Genomic DNA, 17610 nt, shown 5'->3' with positions numbered 1-17610 from the left:
GTTTCTTTCTACCAACAAGTCTAAAACATATGATACACAGATTCAGGTCCCACAAATTAAAATGTATCTTTGATTGATTTTAGCAGCTTAAATTTATGGACAATCTTATCTATAAGCCATTTAAAATAAAACTCTTAATAAAATTTCCCCATGTGGACATACAATATGTACACACATATAATATAGCATAATAGACCAATATAGCAATTTTAATAATAGCTTTTAAAATCTTTAACTCTTTTTGCAGATTGCCAATTGATTTGAATTGCTTTTTGTTTTTAGTAACCTCAGTTAACCATACTTTCTCTCAGTTGGTACTGTTAATACATTATTGGCTTCATCTGTTTACAGAGCCATCCCAAAGTACTGAATACAATAAAAGTGGCTGGAAAAAGTCCATAGGAACCTATAGGAGGACAGCTAAACACAGAACCAACAACGCTTTAGTTTTATGAGCAGCAGATCATATATAACTGTGGATGACAAAAACCTCTACTCTACCACCAATGGCTCTACTCCCAACATGTGTGTACTGATGGTCCTCTTCCCCACTTAATGCTGTATAATTGTTCAAACCTGGTAAATGCCACTCTTAGGATCATTGGTTACTATCCTCACTCTGTCTTTTATGACCTTGTCTAAATATGATCAGAGTCGGCAAACTTGGAAGGCTTCCATAGCCTTGGCAACTCATGACGACAGCCTAGGATGGTTACTGGCGCCATAAACTAGAGTGTCAATTTGTTGGGTCAACAACAGGAGCCACTGTGCACTTGCTCCTCATGTGGGATCTCTGTCCTTAATGTGCTGTACATTGTGATTTAATGCTATAACTAGTACTCAAACAGTATGTTTCACTTTGTGTTTCTATGTGGGTGCAAACTGTTGAAATCTTTATACTAAATTGATCTTCTGTATATAAAGAGAATTGAAAATGAATCTTGATGCAAATGGAAGGGGAGAGGGAGCGGGAGAGGGGAGGGTTGCAGGTGGGAGGGAAGTTATGGGGGGGGGGAAGCCATTGTAATCCATAAGCTGTACACTGGAAATTTATATTCATTAAATAAAAGTTAAAAAAAAAAGAAAATGAATCTTGATGTGAATGGAAGGGGAGAGCGAGTGGGAAAGGGGAGGGTTGCGGGTGGGAGGGAAGTTATGGGGGGGGGGGAAGCCATTGTAATCCATAAGCTGTACTTTGGAAATTTATATTAATTAAATAAAAGATAAAAAAAATTATCTTGAAAGATCAGACTAACTGTTCTTTTAAATTTTTAAAAAAGATTTATTTATTTATTTGAAAGAGTTACAGAGAGACGAGGCAGAGGCAGAGGCAGAGAGAAAGAGAGAGAGAATCTTCCACCTGCTGGTTCACTCTCCAGATGGGCACAATGGCTGGAGCTGTGCCAATTCGAAGCCAGGAGCCAGGAGCTTCTTCCGGGTCTCCCATGAGGGTGCAGGAACCCAAGGACTTAGACCACCTTCTACTACTTTCCCAGGCCATTGCAGAGAGCTAGATCAGAAGTGGAGCAGCCAGGAATTGAACCAGTGCCCATATGGAATACAGCACTACAGGCGGCGGCCTTAACTAGTATACCACAGCACCGGCCCCAGCTCCTTGTCTTTTAAAATTTTAGCATATTCTTGCTGTGGTGCAGTGAGTTAACACCCTGGCCTGAAGCGCCTGCATCCCATATGGGCACTGGTTCGAGTCTCGGCTGCTCCTCTTCCAATCCAGCTCTCTACTGTGGTCTGGGAAAGCAGTAGATGGCCCGGGTCCTTGGGCCCTGCACCCACATGGGAAACCCAGAGGAAGCTCCTGGCTCCTGGCTCCTGGCTCCTGGCTTTGGATTGGCACAGCTCCAGCTGTTGCGGCCAATTGGGGAGTGAACCATTGGATGGAAGTCTCTCTCTCTGTCTCTCTCCCTGGCTCCTGGCTCCTGGCTTTGGATTGGCACAGCTCCAGCTGTTGCGGCCAATTGGGGAGTGAACCATTGGATGGAAGTCTCTCTCTCTGTCTCTCTCCCTGGCTCCTGGCTCCTGGCTTTGGATTGGCACAGCTCCAGCTGTTGCGGCCAATTGGGGAGTGAACCATTGGATGGAAGTCTCTCTCTCTCTCTCCCTGGCTCCTGGCTCCTGGCTTTGGATTGGCACAGCTCCAGCTGTTGCAGCCAATTAGGGAGTGAACCATTGGATGGAAGACTCTCTCTCTCTCTCTCTCTCTCTCTGCCTCTCCTCTCTGTGTGTAACTCCGACTTTCAAATAAATAAATAAATCTTTAAAAAAAAATTTTTAGCATATTCCTAGAATCGACATTGATTACACTGGCAGTGATGAAATCGAGCCCATTCTACTGGAATGAGAGGGTAGATATAAATAAGAATGTGAAAGAATAAGGAATTTAATAGAATAACTAAATTGAAGTGATTATAGTATTTCTAGGACATGACCTATAATGATGGGAAAAAAGAAATGTTAGAATAGGTAAAAAAGCTTACCTGCTTTAAAGTTGCTATGAAGCGAGTTATATATTCCACAGTGACCGGGTCCTCAACTGTAAGCTTATGGCTCTGGCACTCCACACGAGCTCTGTTTATTACTACTCTAGCATCAGCAGTCAGTCCTATAAAAATAGTAAATTCATTCATTCATAATGAAGTGACACTTGTCATACATTCTGATTTATTTCAAGACTTAATTGGATGATTCTTATTTAGTTTATAAAGATGGTTTTAAAAAGTAATGGTTTAAACACTTATCATAAACTACACTGCTTCTTATGACACAAGAGTACTACTTTATTATATACTCAAGGAATTTAAATTGAGGGACTACTTCAGTAATGAGAGATCAGGCTGATGGCAGGAGCCTGGAAAGCCATCTGGTGCTCCCATGTGGGTGCCAGGAGTCCAAGCACTTGGGCCATCTTCTACTGCTTTCACAGATGCATTAGCAGGGTGATGGATTCTAAGTGGAGCAGCTGGGACTCGAACCTGTGCCTATATGTGATACTGGTGTGCCAGGTTGTGGCTAAACCTACTGTGCCACACTGTTGGCCCCAGAAATTCATTTCTGAGGACTGTGTTTGCCACAATAGCTGAGTCACCACTTGAGATATCAGCGTCCAACATCAGAATCCCCGGGTTTGTGCCCTAGCTCTGCTTCTAATCCAGCTTCCTGCTAATGTGTACCCTATGGATCAAGCTTCCAACACATAAATCCTTGGATTCTCAGACCATATCTAGACCACAGCACTATCAAAAGACTGATAAATTGACCATAAATTTTAACTGATGCAATGGCTGCAAATGAAGACTTTGGCATTTGATTTTTCCATGGCCATTTTGTTTCTCTGCCCACTATCTTACTATTCACTAAATGGCAAAAAGAATTCATATACAAAATCTTGGAAACTTGGCGATTTCTCATGTAATCATTAGCTTTTTGCATTCACAAACTCGTTTCTCTTATTATTTCAAATCTTTTTTCTACAAACCTGGAAGAACCTTCAATTGCTGAGACAGTCAGCATTACTCAATAATGACAAAGTTCTCAGAATAATCCACTTTTTACAATTATCCAACCCTCAGGGAGGTATAAATTATAATCAGAGGGACCAGAGCTGTGGTGTAATAGGTTAAGCCTCTGCCCGTGGTGCCGGAATCCCATACTGGCTCTAGGTTGCTCCACTTTGGAATCATGGCTGTTCCACTTCTGATGTAGTTCCCTGCTAAAGTGCCTCAACAATCAGTGAAGATGGCCCAAGTGCTCGGGCTCCTGAACTCGCGTGGGAGACCTGGAAGAAACTCCTGGCTCCTGGCTTCAGATTGGCTCAGCTCTGGCCATTGTGGCCATTTGAAGAGTGAACCAGCAGATCAAAGACCTCTGTCTTTCTCTCTCTCTAACTCTGCCACTCAAATAACTAAAATAAATCTTTAAAAAATTATAATCAGATACTCAGTTATAGGGAGAGAAACTGATTCTTTTCTCTTTGTAAATGTTATCTGAGAGAGAAATGGCAAGAGACTAATTATTCTTTGCTATGGATTAAAGCTTCACTCAGTTAGAAATATGATCAGAATATTTCTGGGGCCAGCATTGTGGTGCAGTGGGTTAACGCCCTGGCCTGAAGCGCCAGCATCCCATATGGGAACCGGTTAGAGACCCAGCTGCTCCACTTCCGATCTGGCTCTCTGCTATGGCCTGGGGAAGCAGTGGAAGATGGTCCAAGTCCTCGGGCCCCTGCACCCTAGTGGAAGACCCAGAAGAAGCTCCTGGCTCTTGGCTTTGGATCAGCCCAGCTCCAGCTGTTGCGGTCAATTGGGGAGTGAACTGGTGGATGGATGACCTCTCTCTCGGACACTCCTCTGTATAACTTTCTCTCTTTCAAATAAATAAATAAACCTTAAAAAAAAAAGAATATTTCTAAGTCTTTCCCCTTCACAATGTGAATGTAAACCAAAACTGAAGAAACATTAAGCATACTTATAAAAATATGAATGTGGGGCTGGTGCTGTGGTGTAGCCAGTAAAGCCTCCGCCTGCAGTGCCAGCATCCCATATCCGCACCAGTTCGAGTCCTGGCTGCTCCACTTCTGATCCAGCTCCCTGCTGATGTGCTTGGGAAAGCAGTGGAACATGGCTGAAGTGCTTGGGTCCCTGTACCCACGTGGGAGACCCAGAAGAAGTTCCTGGCTCCTGGCTTCAGATCAGCTTAGCTCTAGCTGTTGTGGCCATTCAGGGAGTGAACCAGTGGATGGAAGATGCTTGCTCGCTCTCTCTCTCTCTCTCTCTGCCTCTCTGTAACTCTGCTTTCCAAATAAATAATTTTTTAAATAAACCTGCCAATTGCACTAATCAATAACTGGACAGGCAAAAAAGGTAAAATTCTAGGGAAAACATTTCAAATTATAATTCTTTTTAATTCATAAATAAGCAATCAATAGAAGAAATGAGCTCTCAATGTAGTGCTTTAAATTTTTTAAAAATGTATTTGAAAGAGAAGGAGAGAGAGAAGGAGGGATAGAGACAGAGAGCTATCTATTCCATCCAATGGTTCACTACTCAATTGCCCACAGCAGCCAGGGGTAGGCCAAGATGAAACCAGAAGCCAGGATCTCAATCCAGGTCTCCTACATAGGTGACAGGGAGCCAAGCAGCTAAGCATCATCACTATCTTCCAGGGTGTAAATCAACAGGAAGCTGGAGTTGGAAGCAGAACCACTACTCTAACCTAGGCACTCTGATATGGGATGCAGGTGTCTCATCTTAAGTGGTATCTTAATCACTGTACCAAGCATCCACCTCTGCTTTTAAATTGATGTGATAACTTTACCTTGAAGATTATAATATGAAATTCCAACTATTAAACAGAATCCCACATGCTACATGAAGTTTTTTTTTTTTCCCAATTCTTCCACTTTTTCTTAAGGCTTGTTTTCTAAACATTAAAAGTATAAAATAATTATAAATTAAAAAGTTAACGTCCTTGGGCCCTGCACCCACATGGGAGACTAGGAGAAGCACCTGGCTCCTGGCTTCGGATCAGCGTGGTATGCCAGCTGCAGCACGCTGTCCACTCTGTCAAAAATAAAAATGTTTAAAAAAAAAGTTAATGTTTTTCAAAATGGAATTATATGGATTTTTCTGATTTTTTTTTTTTGTAAAATATTTCAAACAGGGGCCATTGTTATGGCACAGTAGGTTAAGCTGCTAATCGTGCCACTGGCATCCCATATTGGAGTGGTGGTTCAAGTCCTGGCTACTTCACTTCTTTTTTTAAAGGCTTATGAGAGAGAGAGAGAGAGAGAGAGAGAGAGGGAGGGAGGGAGGGAGGGGAGAGAGAGAGAGAGAGACCAAGTGAGAGAGAGATCTTAAATGTGCTGGTTCATTCCCCAAATGGCCCCAATGGCTAGAGCTGGGCCAGTCCAAAGCCAGGAGCCAGGAGCTTCTTCCATGTCTCCCACATGGTTGCAGGGGCTCTGCATGGCTCTGCATTTGGGCCATCTTCTGCTGCTTTTCCCAAGCCATTAGCAGAGAGCTGTATCAGAAGTTGAGCACCCAGGATACATTCTTTTTGAATGGAAAATTACTACAGTTAAAAGATATGTTTAATCTATAATTGTCCTTAAATCATTTGAGTTGGAAGTATAGCTTTTCCTAAATTTTCTTTTTTGACAGGCAGAGTTAGACAGTGAGAGAGAGAGAGATAAAGACAGAGAGAAAGGTCTTCCTTTTCCATTGGTTCACCCCATTAAATGGCTGCTACAGCAAGCACACTGCGCTGATCTGAAGCCAGGAGCCAGGTGCTTCCTCCTGGTCTCCTATGCAGGTGCAGGGCTCAAGAACTTGGGCCATCCTCTACTGCACTCCCCGGCCACAGCAGAGAGCTGGACTGGAAGAGGAGCAACCGAGACAGAACCCGACACCCTAACTGGGACTAGAACCTGGGGTGCTGGCGCCGCAGGCGGAGGATTAGCCAAGTGAGCCGTGGCACCGGCCATTTTTTCTAAATTTCTTACCATATATGAACTATTTTGGGAACATGGTGTAAAGCAAGTTTTCCCTTTTTTATTCTCTATTGTTCCTGCACAGGGAAGGAGCAGTCCTTCTTTACTTCATACTTGATGAGAAGTCAAAAGAGAAAGAGAAGCCATAGTGAATTATCTGATTAGTACTTTGGTCTGTTTAGTCTCACCTGTTATATCCTGCCTCATACTGCTTTTTCTACCACCTGGAATAATCAGGTAGCCTGCTACTTTAAAGTTTATACGCAAATCACGCATTTCTACTTTGAGAGCATTGTGGTCCCTCTTCACTTCATAGTTTGCTTTATTTTGTTTTTTTCCTTTCAGAGAAGCTATTGATAAAAAGATGTTCTTGCTTTTTGTATCATGAAAGTATTCTCATTTTTTGTTGAGTTAGGAAATAAAGTTTATAAACACAAGATTGAAACTTCAAAAAAAACAGATACACATGTTATTTTTTTTTAAAAAGATTTATTTATTTATTTGAAAGAGTTACACACACACACACACACACAGAGTCTTTCATCTGCTGGTTCACTCCACAATTGGCCGCAACGGCTGGAGCTGCGCCGATTCAAAGTCAGGAGCCAGGAGCCTCCTCCAAGTCTCCCACGTGGGTGCAGAGGCCCAAGGACTTGGGCCATCTTCCACTTATTTCCCAGGCCATAGCAGAGAGCTGGATTGGAAGTGGAGCAGCCAGGACTAGAACTGGTGCCCACAAGGGATGCTGGCACTTCAGGCCAAGGTGTTAACCCACTGTGCCACAGCACCGGCCCCCACATATTATTTTTATCTTAAAGAAATGTATCCCTTGGGCTGGTGCTGTGGCACACTAGGTTAATCCTCTAACTGCGGCGCCAGTATCCCATATGGGTGCCGGTTCTAGTCCCACTGCTCCTCTTTCAATCCAGTTCTTCGCTATGGCCTGGGAAAGTAGAAGATGGCCCAAGTCCTTGGGCCCCTGCACCCACGTGGGATACCTGGAAGAAGCTCCTGGCTCCGGATTGGCGCAGCTCCGGCTGTTTCAGCCATTTGGGTAGTCAACCAACGGAATGAAGATCTTTCTCTGTCTCTTCCTCTACTGTTTGTAACTCTACCTCTCAAATAAATAAATAAAATCTTTAAGAAAAAAAAAAGAAATGTATTCCTATCAGAAATTAAAGTACTACCCATCATTTATATTAAAATGATTTCTAATTCTTATTTTTATTGTGATAAAATACACAATTTAGCACTTTAAAAAAATTTATTTATTTATTTGAGAGCTAGAGTTACAGAGATATGGAGAGGCAGAGAAAAAGGTCTTCCTTCTGTTGGTTCACTCCCCAAATGGCTGCAACTGCCGGAACTGTGCTGATCCAAAGCCAAGGGCCAGGTTTTTCTTTCTGGTCTCCCATGCAAGTGCAGGGGCCCAAGCTAGCCCTTGAGCCATCTTCCACTGCCTTCCAAGGCCGTAGCAGAGAGCAGGATTGGAAGAGGTGTAGCTGGGACTAGAACCGGTGCCCATATGGGATGCTGGCGCCGCAGGCAGAGGATTAACATACTGTGCCACGGCGCCGGGCAGGACTTACCATTTTAACTGTACAGCTCAGTGACACCATCCCATTCACAAAGTGCAAACATCACCATCACCTACCTCTTGAACTGTTTATCCTACAAAACTGAAACTTTGTACCCATCAACTCTATTCTCTTCTTCCCCCCAAGACCTGACAGATGCCATTCTACTTTCAGTCTCTGTGAATTTCACTACTCTAGGTAGCCTAGGTAAGCAGAATCATAGTATTTGTACTATCATCACTGGCTTATTTCATTTACCATGTCTTCAGTGTTCATACATGTTATAGCATGTATCAGAATTTCCTTTTTTTAAAATGCTTAATTACAGTGTATTATGTGCATAGGTGATCCTCAAAAAGTTCAGGGAAAATGTGCATACTAGAAAACTGTGGATTTCAAAATTTGTTGCACCAAAATAAACTTATATTTTATTTTCAAAATATTTATTTACTTATTTGAAAGGCAGAGTGACAGAAAGACATATCTAGCAAGAGACAGACAAACAGAGATTTTCCATCTGCTGGTTCACTCCCCAAATGGCTGCAACAGTCAGGTTTGAGCCAGGCTGAAGCCAGGAACCAGGAGCTCCATCCTAGTCTCCCATATGGGTAGCAGGGGCCCAAGCATTGGGTCATCTCCTCCTGCCTTCTCAGGCACAACAGTAGGATGCTGGATCAGAAGCAGAGTGGTTGGGATTTGAACTAGCAGTGTACCACATTTCCAGTCCCAAAACTTACATTTTCTGTGAACTTTCTGAAGTACTCTTGTACGTGCCATATTTTATTTCTTTGTTCATTTCTCAATAGACATTGGGTTGCTTTCATGTTTTGGCTGTTGTGAATAATACTAAGAACAGAGTTGTAGAAATACCTGTTTAGATCTGTACTTTCAATTTTTTAATGAAGTATAAATGCTGGATCACGTAATTCTATGTTTAATTTTTGATGAACTTTCATACTGTTTTTCATACTGGCTGTACAATTTTATATCCTCACCAACTGTATATGAGGATTTCCATTTCTCTGTATCTTTGCCAACACTTTGTATCTTGTTTTTTGTTGGTGTTTGATAACAGCCATCCTAACTGGTATGAAGTAGTGTCTCCTTGTGATTTTTGATTTGTATTTCACTAACAATTTGTGCTGTTGATCATCTTTTCAAATAACAGTCATTTGTATATCTTCTTTGGAGAAATTTTTGTTTTGTTTGGAGAAATGTTTATTAAAGTTCTTTGCACATTTGTGTATTGCACTGGTTGTGTTTTGCATGTTTTGGGCATTCTCTTCATATTACAGCTATTAATCCCTTATCAAATATATGACTTGCAAATATCTCCTTCCATTCTATAGGTTGTCTTTTCACTGTGCTGATTTTGGCATAGTTTTAAATTTTATAGTGCAGATTTTTTTTTTGTCTGTGCTTTGTTGTTAGATGCAATGATCGCTGCCAAACCCAATCTCAAGAAATTTTCCTATATGTTTTATAATTTTAGTTCTTAAATTCATTTTTATACATAGTATTAGATAAGTGTGTTACTTTGTTCTTTTGCATTTGTTGAAAAGATTGCCCTTTTCCACTGAATGGTCTTGGCACCCTTGTTGAAAATCATTTGACCACATACGCAAGAGTTTCAGGGTTCTCTAGTCAATACCATTGGTTTAAATGTTTATATTAGGGTAGGATGATATTATTTTGATTATCATAGGTTTGTAGTTTATTTTTAAATCAAGAACTATGAGATCTCTAATTTTTTTTCAAAGATTTATATTTTATTTATTTGAAAGGCAGAGTTAGAGAGAGAGGAGGAGAGTTAGAGAGAGATCTTCTATCCACTGGTTCACTCTCCAAATGGTCACCAATGGCTGGGGATGGGCCAGTCTGAAGCCAGGAGCCCACAGCTTCTTCTGGGTCTCCCACAAGGGGACAGGGACCCAAGCACTTAAACCATCTTCCACTGTTTTCCCAAGTGCATCAGCAGGGAGCTGGATGGAAATAGAGCAGCTGGGTTTTGAACCAGTGCCCACATGGGATGCCAGAGTCACAGGTGGAGGCTTAACCTGCTATGCCAGAAACTGCTCCCAATTTTGTTCATTTTCAAGATTGTTTGGCTACTAAGGGACTCCTGAGATTCTACATGAATTTCAGGATAGTTTTTTTATTCCCCTATGAAAAAGTCATTGGGATTTTGATAGGGATGGTATTGAATCTTTAGATTGCTTTGGGTAGTACTAACCTATTAACAATATTAAATCTGCCCATCTATAAATAGGAAAGTCCTTCCAATTTTTAAAAATATTTCTTTATTATTTATCTGAAGGGCAGAGTGAGAAATAGAGAAAGAAAAAAATACCTTCCATCTGCTGGTTTACTATGCAAAAGGCTGCCATGGCTAGGGCTGGGCCAACCTGAAGCCAGGAGCCTGGAACTCTATTCAGGTCTCCCCAATAGGTGGCAGGGTCCCAAATACTTGGGCCATAGTCTGCTGCCTTCCCAGGAGCATTAGCAGAGAGCTGGTTTGGTAGCAGAGCAGCTGCGATTAGAAATGGTGCTCTGATATGGGATATTGGTGATGATCATAGGTAGTAATTAACTTAATGTGCCTTTCAAAGAGAGAAGCCATATTCATATAGAGAGATACTTAAGCGCCCCATCTCTCACTATGTGATGCTCTATAATCACCAGAGTCTGAACCAATGGGGCCTGCCCAATCTTGGACTGTGACCTTCCAGAACCGTAAGCCAAAATAAATCGCTACTTTCTAAGTACCTTGTCCCACAGTGTTCACAAAGGGACATTGGTCTGAAGTCTTCTATTCTGATATTCATAGTAAAGCTGGCCTAGAATGAGTTTGAAAGTGTTAGATCCTCTTCAATTCTTGGGAAAAGTTTAAGACTGGTGCTAATCTATTTAAATGTTTGGGAGAATTCACCAGTGAAGCCATTAGGTATTTGACTTTCTTAATTGGCATGTGATAACTGATTAAATGTTTTTGATATGTCGATATTTTCTACATGCTATTGAATAACTCTATATAATTTGCATTTTCCAAAGAATTTTCTTGGTATACAACTGTTCATAAAATTTGAGTATCCCTTATTCTTTTTTTTTCTAATTTATTTGACAGGCAGAGATATAGACAGTGAGAGAGAGAGACAGAGAGAAAAGTCTTCCTTCCGCTGGTTCACTTTCCAAATGGCCTCTACGGCTGGCGCTGCGCCAATCTGAAGCCAGGAGCCAGGTGCTTCTTCCTGGTCTCCCAACAGGTGCAGGGGCCCAAGCACTTGGGCCATCCTCCACTGCCCTACTGGGCCACAGCAGAGAGCTGGACTGGAAGAGGAGCAACCAGGACTAGAACCCGGTGCCCAAATGTGATGCCAGCGCTGCAGGCGGAGGATTAACCAAGTGAGCCATGGTGCCGGCCCCTTAAGTATCCCTTATTCAAAATGTTTAGGACTATAACTGCTTCAGATTTGGGCTTTTTCCAGATTTTTGAATATTTGCACAGACTTTACCAGTTGAGCACAAAAAAGATTTTGCAGCTTTCTGAATTTTAGATTTTCAGATTTGGAGATGTTATACTGTAGCTTTCCATCAAAATTTTTTATTTCTGTAAAATCGCAGTAATGTCCCCATTTTCTTTTCTCATTTTGAATTTTCCTCATTTTTCTTAGTATAGCTAAAGGTTTATAAGTTTTATTAATTTCAAAAAACTAACTCTGAATTTTCTTTTCTCTATTGTTTTTCTATTAGCACACTTGCTGTGCTCTCTCCCTTCCCCCCCCCCCCTCTCTTAACGTCTGACTCTATCTTTATTACTTCCTTCTGTTGTTTTAGATTTAGATTCTCTTTTTTTCTAGTTTAAAGGAATAAAGTTAGGCTGTTGAATTGAGACTCTTTCTTAATGCAAATATTTATAGCCATGAATATGTCACACAGCACTTCTTTCATTATATACCACAGGTTTTGAAATGCCATCTTTCCATTTTATTGGTAAAATTTATTAATTTTTACTTGAAAGGTAGAGAGAGAGAGGTAATCTTTCTTCTACTGGTTCACGTCCCAAATGCCCATAATAGCTGGGGCTGAGCCAGGCTGAAGTCAATCTGGGTATCCCACGTGGGTGGCACACACTTCAGTACCTGATGCCCCTTAGGGTGTGCATTAGCAGGAAGCTAGAATTAGAAGCAGATCTAGAACTTGAACCCAGGAATCTACTATGGGATGCAGGCAGCTTAACTGCTGTGCAAATACCATCTGTGTGTTTTTATTTTCGTTTTTCTCAAGATATTTGCTAATTTCCCCTATGATACTCTTCTTTGAAACATAGTAAATAATACATTGTTTAATTTCTATATATTTGTGAATTTTTCCTTCTGTTATTGATTTTTACTTCCATTTTGATCAGAAAAGATACTTTGCATGATTTTATGATTTCAACATTTTTACATTCTTTAAGACTTGTTTTGTGGCAAGATGACTCCATTTGTAAGACAGCAAATAAAATATATTTTGTTGGATGAAGATTTTTTTTTATTATTTGACAGGTAGAGATATAGATAGTGAAAGAAAGAGACAGAGAGAAAGGTCTTCCTTCCGTTGGTTCACCCCCCAAATGGCCACAATGGCTGGCGCTGCGCCGATCCGAAGCCAGGAGCCAGGTGCTTCTTCCTGGTCTCCCATGCGAGTTCAGGGGCCCAAGCACTTGGGCCATCCTCCACTGCCTTCCTGGGCCACAACAGAGAGCTGGACTGGAAGAGGAGCAACCGGGACTAGAACCTGGCGCCTATATGGGATGCTGGCGCCACAGGCAGAAGATTAACCAAGTAAGCCATGGCGCTGGCCCCTGGATGAAGCTTTTAAACATCAATATGAATTTCTAGTTGCAAAAAAACAGTGAGCAAAAAAATGATGAGACACATCAGATTCACTGTACAAAAGCAAATAAACGCTTGAAAATAGGTATAATCTCATAAGTCACAAGGGAAATACAAATTAAATTCACAATTAGAGACAACTACACACCTGGTAAGATGTTAAAAAAAAAAAAAAGTAACAACACCAAATGCTGTTGAAGATGCAGAGGACAATGAATTCCTTGGGGGCCAGTGCTGTGACACAGCTGCCTGCAGTGCTGCATCCCGTATGGCCACTGGTTTGAGATCTGGTTGCTCCACTTCCAATCGAGCTCCCTGCTAATGTACTCAGGAAAGCAGCAGAAGATGGCCCAAGTATTTGGGCCTCTGCCAATTATAGGAGACTCAGATGAGGCTCTTGTCTTGTGGTTTTGGCCTGGACCATCTCTGGCTGTTGTAGCCATTTAGGAATTGAACCAGCGGATAGGAGATTTTCTCTCTCTCTCTAACTCTGCCTTTCAAATAAAGAATTAAAGACATACATACATACATAAATCTTTTTAACAAATGAATCACTCATACACTACTAGTTGGAATGTAAACCAGCACAGTTAATCTGGAACATAATTATGCAGTAACTGCTAAAATTAAGCTTACATTACCATATAATCTAGCAATTGCATTCTTAGGGTTTTATCCCAGAGAAATGAAAATACATGTTCACACAAAAACCTGCACAGAAATTTTCACTGAAACTTCATTTGTAATAGGCAAAAAGTATCCTTTAGTAGTGAGTTACTGTTTCTATCATGGAATACTAATCAGTAATAAAACGGGATAAACTACTGATATATGCAACAACTTGGATGAATTACAAGGGGATTATACGAGATGAGAAAAAAGGTTTTATATATGATTTTATTCATTTAACAATCTCAAAATGACAAAATTATATAGATGGAAAATAGACCAGTGGTTATCAGAGCTTAGAGATGGGAGGAAGAAACAGCATGAGGTAGCTTTGTGGTGATGGACAAATTGTAGATTTTGACTATGGTTATAAATATTCGAATCTACGCAAGTGAGAAGTATAATAAAATTATATACACACACATAAATGAAGGCAATAAAATTGGTCAAATCTGAATAAGCTCTTTGGATTGAATGAATGTGAATTTACTGATTTTCAAGATGTTACCATTGAAGGAAACTGGGCAATCTGCTTTTCCCCCATTTTTCATGTAAATGTATAATTATTTCAAAATAAAAAGCTTTGGGGCCAGCATTTTGGCACAGTGCATTAAGCTGTCCTAACGCTGGCATCCCAGGTTGTAGCACAGATTTGATTATGGCTCCTTTGCTTCCAAACTTAGCTCCCTGCTAATGTGCCTGGGAAAGCAGTCGAAGATGGTGCAAGAACTTAGACTCCCATGTGGAAGATCTGGATGGAGTTTCAGGCTCCTGGCTTCTTGTGGCTATCAAGGGAGTGAACCAGCAGATGGAAGAGCTCTGTCTGTCTTTTTTCTATCACTTTGTCTTGCAAACAAAATAAAAAGCTTAAAAAGGAAACAGCTATTAAAAGTTCTAAGAGAGGTGCTATGGTGTAGCTTGTTTTGAGTGTGTCTTCTGCCAAAGTCACATGTGCTAGTCGCTTGGATTTCAATGTGGTGGAACCGTTAAGTGTTGCCTGGTGGAAGGTGGTTAGGCATTTTGGGAGTGCCACTCTTATAAGGGATTAACGTGGTTCTGGAGGGATCACAGTTAGTTTCTGTGAGAGTACACTATTCTAATAAGAGCCAGCCTGGTCCCTGAATCTCTCTGTCATCCTGTTTTTTTCTTTTAAAGAGTTATTTATTTGAAAGGCAGAGTTACATACAAACACACACACACACACTCACACACACCCCTTCCATCCACTGGTTCACTCCCCAAATGGCTGAAAGAGCCGGAGGTGGGCTGATCCAAAGCCAGAGGACAGGAGCTTCTTCTGGGTCTCCCACATGGGTGGCAGGGATTCAAGCACTTGGGTCTTCTTCCGCTGCTTTTCCCAGGTGCAGTAGCAGGAACCTGGATCAGATGTAGAGCAGCCGGAACTCAAATTGGTGCCCATATGGAATGCTACTGCTGCAGACAGCGACTTAAACTACTACACCACAGAGCCTGCCCCTGCCATCCTGTTTTACCATATGCTTTCTTTCTCTTGCATTAACTACTATCATGTTGTTACATGTTGTCATGTTGTGTCACAGCTGGGATTGGAAGTAGGGGGTCAGCAGGTTACAGGTACCATGCTTCTGAACCACTAGAACTCTGAGCTTCATAATAGCAACATAAAATGATGAAAATAATATGCATTGTTTTACCATTTATGCTTTATCACAGTTCATTATCAGAAATCTTGGTTTTAAAAGTCGTGGGTTTCTTTCTTTAATGAAATACAGTATACCATTTCTTTTTACTAACAGAGTAAGAGACCATATGTTGTATAAATACAGCACAACTATGGTAGTGGGGCCAACTGTATTGCTCTAATGCACTAAAGAACTATGCATCATTACTGTAGATCCATAAGTACCTGCAAAAGCCATGCAGACGTGGTCATCAAGGGCACAAATTTTCCTCACAGTTCTTTCATCTTGAAGCTTGGCAACAGATTTTTTTTCTACTCCAAGCACAACAATATTGGTACCCCGAATTCCAACCTGTCAATAAAGATTATTTTTAAGTTTGAAGTTTAAATTTAAGTCATCCTTACACATGACTTAGAGGTAAAAGTTTTTCTTCAAACATACAATAAAAATGAGAAAAGTATACTGTTAGGGAAGCAGTTGTACAGGTACAGGCTTATTGTTCATTCCTCAAACAAGTAAAGAATGCAACTAGGTAGAAATAGCAAACGAAAATTCAACCAATGTTAAAACTAAAAGAGTGTCTTAATCTCATAAAAAAAAACCTGAAAAAGCACTATCAAAATATAGTATGATTTTCAACCAACATGCAAGGAAATGAGGGTAATCCATATGGATTCCTTATTGAGTAAGTAGTACCAGCTATGGCAGTAAAAATAGGAAAGAAAAGTAGAAAAACTTCTGCAAAACTCTCTCATGCATCTTGCAATTTGGAAGGAGAGGAATTATAGGCTGCTTTATTATCCCCCAAAATTCGTATATTGAAAACTTAATCCCCAAAGTGATATCAATAGAAGGTAGGACTTTGGAGAAGTGGTAAGTAAGGTAGGGAGGATGGAATGCTATTAATAGAATTAGACCTTGTAAAAGAGGTACAAGAGAACTTGTCTGCCCCTCAGTCACATGAGGATACAGCAAGAAGGGGTCATCTATAAAGCAGGAAGCGGTTCCCATCACATGCTGAATTGGCCTTGATTTTTGGATTTCCAAGCTGCTAGAACTGTGAGAAATAAGTTTCTATTGTTTTTAACCTGCCCACTCTATGGCACTGAGTTATAGCAGCCCAAATGAATCAAGACAGGGCCATAAGCAGCCAAGAGAACACTAAATATCCTTACCCTGTATCACTTATAAAGAAAGTTTCATTTAAACAAGAAGGAAACAAGTGGAAGAACTATGGCTCTTTCCTCGCTGGCCATTTTCTGAAGAAAATGGGTAGAAAATCTAATTTTGTAAATTAGATTGTAACCAATGTATAAAGTAGTAGTTCTGAAATAGGAACTTGAGGGGAAATACTGCCATATTCTCAGTAATTATTTCAGAAGAGAACTGTCCTTCAAAAACAAGTAATAGGCCCAAGAGTTTCACACATGCATTCTGTTAGGGTAATTCCTATGCTAGTCTATAATACAGATAAAAGTGGAAATGTTCCTCTTTTTTTTACGAAATTTTGGATACTACATAACAATCTTAAATGTGCAAATATAACACTTTCTTTTCTTTTTGACAGGCAGAGTGGACAGTGAGAGAGGGAGACACAGAGAGAGGTCTTCCTTTGCCGTTGGTTCAAACTCCAATGGCCGCCGCGGCCAGCACGCTGCGGCCGGCACACCACACTGATCCGAAGGCAGGAGCCAGGTGCTTCTCCTGGTCTCCCATGGGGTGCAGGGCCCAAGCACTTGGGCCATCCTCTACTGCATTCCCGGGCCACAGCAGAGCTGGCCTGGAAGAGGGGCAACCGGGGCAGAATCCAGTGCCCAGACCGGGACTAGAACCCGGTGTGCCAGTGCTGGAAGGTGGAGGATTAGCCTATTTAGCTTTCTAAATCATGGAAAGGACCAATAATTCTTATGTAGGAAAGCTGATTAAAAATTTAAAACAAGAGATTATTCACAGAAAACATTACGGGTCACCACAGCAAGATGGCGGACTAGTAGTTTTCTAGTACTCATCTGCCAGGAGAAATGTCAATTTGAACAATCATGCAGGAAAACAGCTTCATAAGAACAAAGGAACACAGGTGAGAAACTCTAGCACTAGGACTGACCACAGAAATAAGAAGCATTGATGAGGTCAGGAAAGATAGTTTCTCATGAAATTGTCACCTTTCTCCCAAGCCAAAACATTACAGTTCAAAGAGACAGATACCCTCCATGTGATAGAAGCAGAGTGGAATGACTTCATCATAGACTGCAACTCTGTGAGCTACTGTCCTTGTGGACTTACATGCTAAGGCTATTTAACTGCTAACCCAGGCACCAAGCTAG

The 17610-nt window shown here is 41.1% G+C and overlaps 1 protein-coding gene across 3 annotated transcripts in view; it reads right to left on the bottom strand.

Moving 5' to 3' along the window:
* Nucleotides 1–17610, bottom strand: part of PSMA8 (proteasome 20S subunit alpha 8) — a 71930-nt gene that overhangs the window by 32432 nt on the left and 21888 nt on the right. The window contains exons 2-4 of one of the 3 annotated variants that reach the window (XM_062200241.1): nt 15511–15637; nt 11051–11057; nt 2496–2631 (exon numbers count right to left, since the gene is read on the bottom strand). In XM_062200241.1, the coding sequence (XP_062056225.1) occupies nt 2496–2631; nt 11051–11057; nt 15511–15637 (270 nt within the window). The remainder of the gene's footprint in view (nt 1–2495; nt 2632–11050; nt 11058–15510; nt 15638–17610) is intronic. The other 2 variants (XM_062200242.1, XM_062200243.1) reach the window with 2 other exon arrangements.

The sequence above is a fragment of the Lepus europaeus genome, chromosome 9, assembly GCF_033115175.1.
Source record: "Lepus europaeus isolate LE1 chromosome 9, mLepTim1.pri, whole genome shotgun sequence".
NCBI classification, from domain to species: Eukaryota; Metazoa; Chordata; class Mammalia; order Lagomorpha; family Leporidae; genus Lepus; species Lepus europaeus.
The sequence above is the reverse complement of the archived record's forward strand: the minus strand, read 5'-3'. Positions and strand labels throughout refer to the sequence as shown.